General features: G+C 40.0%; 1 protein-coding gene across 1 annotated transcript; it reads right to left on the reverse strand.

Annotated features, from left to right (window-relative positions):
• Positions 1–431: 431 nt before the first annotated feature.
• degs1 (delta(4)-desaturase, sphingolipid 1) lies at positions 432–5,550 on the reverse strand. Its single transcript, XM_010785018.1, has 2 exons — positions 5,330–5,550; positions 432–1,267 (listed from the first exon to the last, which is right to left on the reverse strand). The coding sequence occupies exons 1-2, from the start codon at positions 5,409–5,411 to the stop codon at positions 447–449; spliced, it is 903 nt and encodes a 300-aa protein (XP_010783320.1). The 5' UTR covers positions 5,412–5,550; the 3' UTR covers positions 432–446.
• Between the last annotated feature and the right edge of the window lie 1,833 nt (positions 5,551–7,383).

Consider the following 7,383-nt stretch of genomic DNA (forward strand, 5'->3'; position numbering starts at 1 on the left):
CAGTGCTAGCATGTTTGTATTCATGGAACAAGTTAGTAAGTATTGACTAAAATAAACATTTAAAGAAAGGGCACGCTAGCTGAATTATTTTTGGACAAACTGAAACCATGAGCTAATCATCTCATTGATAACACCTACACAAATATTTAAAATATTTGTGGACTTTTCTTGCAAATACTGATTTAGTTAGTGTTATCCCAATCCCAAACGCTTCCTGGTTGTCATGTTTGTGCACGCTCTGGTCTGATCAGTTGTCTTTTACATACTGTGGACAGTCTCAACCAACAGTCCTAGTGGGTTTGATCATTTGCTTACCCAAATAACGAGGCAAAATTAAGTTAATGTAACAGTTCCCACAGGCGGAATGTTTGAAAAAAGACCCAGCAGTCTCACAGTAACACGGCTTTGTTTAGCATAGCTGCCTGACAGATTAGTCTCCACCCAAATCATTTCTTCCTTTCTAACCTCATAGCGGTGTATTCTGAGCCAACTGTGTGTACCAAGGACCTCCAAGCTGTACTCACCATCGGCAGCCTGCAGCCGGGGATGCTGGGAAAGTCGTGGTGCTCGTTGTGGTAGCCCACGTTGAAGGTGAGCAGGTTGAGGGAGCCGTAGTAGGAGTAGGTCTCGTGGCCCTTGAGGAACATGTAGTGCTCGGCTATGAAGTGTCCAGAGATGGGGTGCAAGCCCATCCCCAGCAAGGACCCAGCCATCATGTAGACCACAGGTTTGCCCCCCCACAGCCAGTAGAGCAGGACGTTGAAGGTGAGCTGCACTGCCACATTGGTCACCTCCAGCTGAGTGATGGGTTTGGGGTTGATGCAGAGGGGCCGGATGGCGTAGAACAGCGGCTGCAGAATAATCCAGATGAATTTGCGGAAGGGTGTGCAGAAGAACCAGCCCTCAAAGTCAGTGGGGATGTCTACGTCCACCCCGTCTCCACCCAGGTAGCGGTGGTGGTCCAGGTGGTAACGTTTGAAGGAGGCGGAGTAAGGCAGGCCGATGGGTAGGTTGGCAAACATGGCAAAGTAGCGGTTCCACATGGCCTTATTGTTTCCGAAGGCCGTGTTGTGGGAGATCTCGTGAATAGCGAGCGTCATTGAGTGGTTGATACAGCTGCCAAAGGCGTAAGTCCAAAACAAAACCCACTTCCAGTCCAAGTCTTTGACCAAGTAGAAAGCTAGAAACTGTATCACCACCATCATGCAAACAATCCATTTCAGCCTCGGGTCAGGACCCATCAACGACTTGATTTCTGGGTACTTGGCTGTGGGGGAGAACACAACAGAATTCAGTTAAACTCAGAGAACATTGTTATCTGATTCGACCAGGAAACAAACATTTAAATGAAGGCATTTAGCTAATGATTAGAGTCAAACAATTATACATCTGTGTTATTTAGCCTCAGTTAAGAGAATGTAATTTCCTTTTAAGAACAAGCAGACTTGGCACAAACAACCATTTCAATGCAGATGTGTAATTACTGATTTGCAGCTTGTGAAATGTATTGCACCATCCCCCAATTCTCTGATAAGCCAGAAGGCTTTAGCACAAATCAGCTACAGTGCATGGTTACTCCCAAACAGCCTCAAGCACCTCTTTTTAACCTGCTTTTAAGATTTGTATTGACCTCAAGTAATAACTAGCAGCACAGGTTGGGTTTGACACACGCAAGTAATTTAGTCAACAGATTAATGAAAGGTTTATTCTATTAATGTTTTCATTTTATAAAAAAAAAAAGTGTCTCACACTTAACCGTATAATGAAGATGAAACAAATTAAGCCTAACTGACTCATCTATTCATATTTTCCAATCTTAAAAATATATTCATCTTAAGGCACAAACCAACAACTCAGCTCGGACTGTGAAATTACAAATACAAGTTGTTGCTGTATATTAACACCATTTCAAACCCATATGGCATATGTCGGGCCGTGTTCGTGCATATGCCGCCCTTGTAATTGTTTTAAATGCTACTGCAATTTTCTTATCATGCTGTGTGCAGATACGTTGTGACTTTTGACCTCCCCTCTTTGTATCCAGCAGTAATGGAGACCTGGGCTTTACATTGTAAATCCTTTTATCAAATCTTTGTTGTCTTAATCACTGACGGGAACCAAAGAACACACAACGGGGACGTTGTGTGTGACTGCGGCATTGAACCACAAACCATGCAACACCTCCTGATATGCCCCCTGCTGGAGCAACCCTGCACAACATCGGACTTGGCAGAGTTTAATGAGAAAGGACAGCAATGTGTTCAGCTGTGGCTGAACCACATCTAACCAAGCCCTGTAACTGACTGCCTTGTGGACACGATAAGAAAGAAACCAAAGAACAGTAAACATGGAAGGGCATTAAGGGGTCAAAGTCATTCAGCCCATCGAGTCATCATCAGCAGACTGAAATGTCTTCAAGACAGTGCAAGCTGTTACTAGCCGGGATGTAGACATGCAGCAAATCAGATTGGAACATGTCAGACCCTTGGTCGGCCTTGACTCATCGTCAGCAGTAAAACAATGTGCTGTTCCCATTTACCAACCAACCTGTGAACCTGTAGCTTTGCTTAATAAAACAATGTACTGTGGAAGCAGAGACTGCACAGGGGTTGGAGTTAAAGCTGACTTCACAACCTTCCACATCACTCTTGAGTTCTCTCTGTGGAGATTTGAATACATGTGAAAGCACTGCAGTGGTGGAAAAGGTACTCAGATCTTTGACTTTAGTAAAAATAGCAATAATACAGTGTAAAAACACGCATTTACAAGTAAACATACTGCATTCAAAGTTATAATCAAAATATTCTTGAAGTACAAAAAGGGGCGCTTTATGCAGTTTATTTCAGAATCCTATATATGTTTAATTATTTTACTTCACTTATTGAAGCATTAATGCCAAAGTTGCACTTGGTAAATGTGGAGTTTGTTGTCAATTACCTCATATGCTGCTGGGTAGCCTACTAACCTATACTAATATATTGCAACGTGTTGATTGATTTATACTTTGTATTTATAATCTAAATCTGCAAAGTAACTTTTAACTTAAGTTGTAAAACAAATATAGTGGAGTAAAAGTGGCATAAAGTGAAAATACTCAAGCCAAGTATCTGCATTTAAGTGACATGGTATCAGCCTGAATATAAATAATTGCATGTTGAAGAGAATTTATTAGTGCAAAGCATTTTCTGTTTAGGAAGATCACTAGTAATTGATTTCATTCTAACACATTTCCAATCGTCAATAGTCAATTAATTCAAAGCTGCACTCACAGTTCAAGATGAACAATAAAAAGGCCAAATAACACAATGAAACACAATGGTCTATCCATGATAAAAGATACAAGTCACAGAAGGCTTCCCTTTCAAAGCCATTAAATATTCATTTGCATTACAGAAGTTGCAAATAGCAAACAAAGAGGGCTTTCAGGTTACATGCGTTCTATCAGGGAGGTTGCAGCAGAAAGAGACAAGTCTCAGCAAACACTGCCTCCTGTGTCATTACCTCAGTGTGTTGCCCCCCACAACCGAGGCCTGAGGCATGTGACTGAATACCGCTAAGCTCTTCTCAAGATACAAAAAGAAACAAAACCAATGTTTCTTAGTGCGTGTTCTCCCTCGGTATTATCGAACAAGGAAACAACTGAACCCAGTCTGGAATCTGACCCAGTGTTTGCTGAGGTTTGGAGGATTAATTTCAAGCTATCAGTGAAGCATGGCAGTAAAACATGGTAATACAGTTGACAATTATAAAACCTTATGCATTTTATATCAACTGGATAACACTGACATGAATGAGTGTGTGGCAGTCTGGCTGTTATACCGTCATATTTGCCTAGATGGTTATTGTACAATGGAATAACCTCATACTGTTACACCCTAGTGGAAACACAGAACCTTCCTCGTGTGTAGTGAAGCAGTGTGTCTCCTGATCGCTCAGTAAATGAATAGTTCAACCCAGGAGACAGCTGGCTGTGTGAGTCTCATTATCCACAGCACTGGTCTCACCCCCGCCTCACAATGGCAGTACCTTTTGTTTGACAAATGGACTTTTATGCAAAGTGTGAAAAGACTAAAGAGATACAAAGCGGTACATAAAACCTACACATCCTCAACCATCCAAAACGGGCTCCACTTCCAAAGGGATTGAAGAGGACTGCCCTTTTTGATAAATGGGAACACAATGCAGGATTAGTGTTGCCTTTTTACCTCTGTGATGAGATCTTGTGTGGAGGAAGGAAATGCTATTTGACTCCATTGGAAATATAATTATTGTTAAAGTAGTTTTCTGCAATGAATTTGATTATGTATTACTTACTTTAATTAAATACCCTAATATGTTGGATGACACCTACTATGTTATGCATTACAAGTGTATGCAATCCAAAAAGAGAGAAATCAGTTTAGTCATTTCAAATATTGGTATAACAAGATTACGCATATGAATGTATTTCCTCAAATGTGTGTAAAACCCTCCAAAATGTGCCCATGCCAGATATTATAATATGAAATTGATTAGTAAAGTAGATGGATGTTCGGTTGTCATTTTTTACAAAGGCAAATATAGTATAAAGACAAACAACTAATGGATACTTAGAAAATGATGGGCACATTACTTGATTATCGTAATGATCATTAACTAGAGCCCTAAAATTAAACTAGGGCATGATATCAATAAAGCTAATTAAATATCTACACTTGATAAGACAAATGCAGCAATAAAAAAGGTCTTGAACCTGATTTCTTATTAAACAGCATCATGTTACGTCAATTAAGTTAGGTATTAAACACTTCTGAACTAGAAACTAAAAGGCTTCCCTTCTGGCCTGGTGTTTCCTTTCATGACTGTATCTAACGTTGAACCGTTACTGCTACTTCCCGCTAGCAGCACCTCAGAGACTCGGTGTTATGTCACTTCAGGGAGTGGCGAATTGACTAACATTACTGTGGCTGTAGGGTTAACGTTACATTGCTAACATGGTTATGTTTCATTAAGCTAACTAGCTACAACTAGCTTTTATAAATATAACTACTTTGATAACAGCCGTGTTGGTTGCTGTCAGTCATTAAAGGTTGTAATGTATTCACCAACCCAACCTGTGTCAGTTAGCTAGTCTGTTACTCGAGAATGCACAGCAGGATATTAAACCGTTAGCTAGCTTGCATAAGTTAGCAAAGCGAATCAGCTGATATGGAGGAGGCATTTATGCCAAACTGCACGGTTAACCAACGTTAGTCATCAACATACTAAACCAGTCGAGTAAACATAGTTTTATCTAAATAAAGTTCACTATGGGTTTTTCTAAAACTTTCAGACGGATCAGCTAGCTCACCCAGGATCTCTTTCCTCCTGTCGGCGTGCGGCTGGTCTGTGTACACCCACTCGTAGTCCTCACGGGCGACCCGGTTCCCCATTTTTTACTGTAATAAATGACTTTCTTGTATAAAAAAACAAACTAAATATCAACCGATCGTTTCAGAAGGGAACTTCTAAGATTCTCGTCCTCCTCCTCTCCTCTCTCCTCAGCCTATCGGGCCGCCTATGATCTGGCGGATTGAGTCAGCTCTGACCGGCTGCAGCTCCTCCTACAGCCTCTCAGACAGCAGGCAAGCATATTGAATGACGCAGTTTTTATAAACTATAAAATAATAGTTATAACCCTGTCAGAAATAGCAGCTGGTCAGAGATGACTAGTTAAATTACAGTAGGAGATTTCAGTTGAGATATTGCAAGACAACCCATTGTCTTCTTTCAAATTTATAATACCATGCCAAGATAAGAAAACCCGTCCAACGTTACCTGGTTCTCATCAGGACACAAGGGTAAGTCTCTTTGTGCTTCAAATCCAACATGGTATGGCACTGAAGCAGTGGTTCCCAAACCCGTTGTTTACATTGTCTATCATTACCTGACGATCCCTGATATGTGAACTATTTTATGAATATTAAATTGTATTTTCAATGCAAAGCAATTAGGCCATCTGATCAACTACACAATTACCTAGAACAGTAGCCTGCAAACAACTGCAGGAACTTGGTGTAACATTTGTGATTAGGGCGATTTTTTTGTAAACATCAGAGATAAGATTTGTTGATATCTTTACATATAATTAGCCTATGTGCTTTATCTGCAGTTTTAACTGCATGCATTTTTATGTCCTGAACCGGAAAATGGTTTAAGGAAATACAATATCACACTCGCAGCTTCTTGTCAAGAGCTGTGGCCTCCATCCTTCCCACAAACTATACAACTGTGAACATACAGAAACACACTTCCACCTCTCAACAGTGGCGGTTCTAGAACAATTTGACTGGGGGGGCCAGGCTGGGGCCAGTTCTTTTCTGAGGGGGGCACAATAAATGCAGGACGAAAAAGACAAAGACAGTATGAAGTAATTGCGCATAAGAAAACAATGCAATACAGTTATTGGTATTTGTTTCATTACACATTATTATATGCTTACCTTTAACCTTTGTGTGCTGTCTGGGTCTGTGGGACCCGTTTTCAGTGTTTACTCAAATAAAATGTATTCAATTTAATTATTTTAACCTGCTTTATTTTGGGTGGACCTCACATACTCTAGGGGGCTCCGGGGGCATGCACCCCCGGGAAGATTTGTTTTTTAATGTCAAAGTTAAAAGCATCAATCTGGTGCACTTTGAGCACACAATGAATTTATGGATACAGATCTCAACACTCATATGAAAGGGAGCTGTATACTTTTCAATAATCCAAACATCTTTAGAATCCTTTTAAACTGTTTTTTTTTTTACTGTCCTATAGTTCACATTGGAATGATTTCTTACTTTATTTTTTACTATAATATTAAATAGATAAAGGTGTGCTCTCTCTCTCTCTCTCTCTCTCTCTCTCTCTCAATTCAATGTTCAATTCAATGTCAATTCAATAGCTTTATTAGCATGACCTACATACAGTATTGCCAAAGCTCTGTATAGTTGCAACATCTATACAAAAATACACACAAATAAACAGTTATAACAAACTGCTAAGAACATGTTGTTTTGTTTACAAGGAATACAGATTCATTTCATTCATATAATACATTAATACAAAATAGAATATGATATAAGATATATGAGATGTGAGACCTGGTGTATCTGCTCATTCCGATTCCCTCAAACTGTGGCAGGCATAGACAAACTGTCCTGCAACAATGCAGCTCTCTTTATATTCTCCGAGAAGTATTTTTAGTTTTTCATTTTTAAATATTTGAGGATGCTTATGATTGAGTTTTGGTAATAATAGTTTCCCTATAGGTCAAAAGTTAGGCATTGTGTGAGGAAGTGCTGCTCTGTCTCCACAGCAGTTCCTCCACACTGTTGGCATGATCGCTCCTCTTTTGGCAGCCATGTTTTCTTGTACCTG

The sequence above is a fragment of the Notothenia coriiceps genome, unplaced genomic scaffold (genome assembly GCF_000735185.1).
Source record: "Notothenia coriiceps isolate Sejong01 unplaced genomic scaffold, NC01 NC01_scaffold00026895, whole genome shotgun sequence".
Taxonomy (NCBI): Eukaryota; Metazoa; Chordata; class Actinopteri; order Perciformes; family Nototheniidae; genus Notothenia; species Notothenia coriiceps.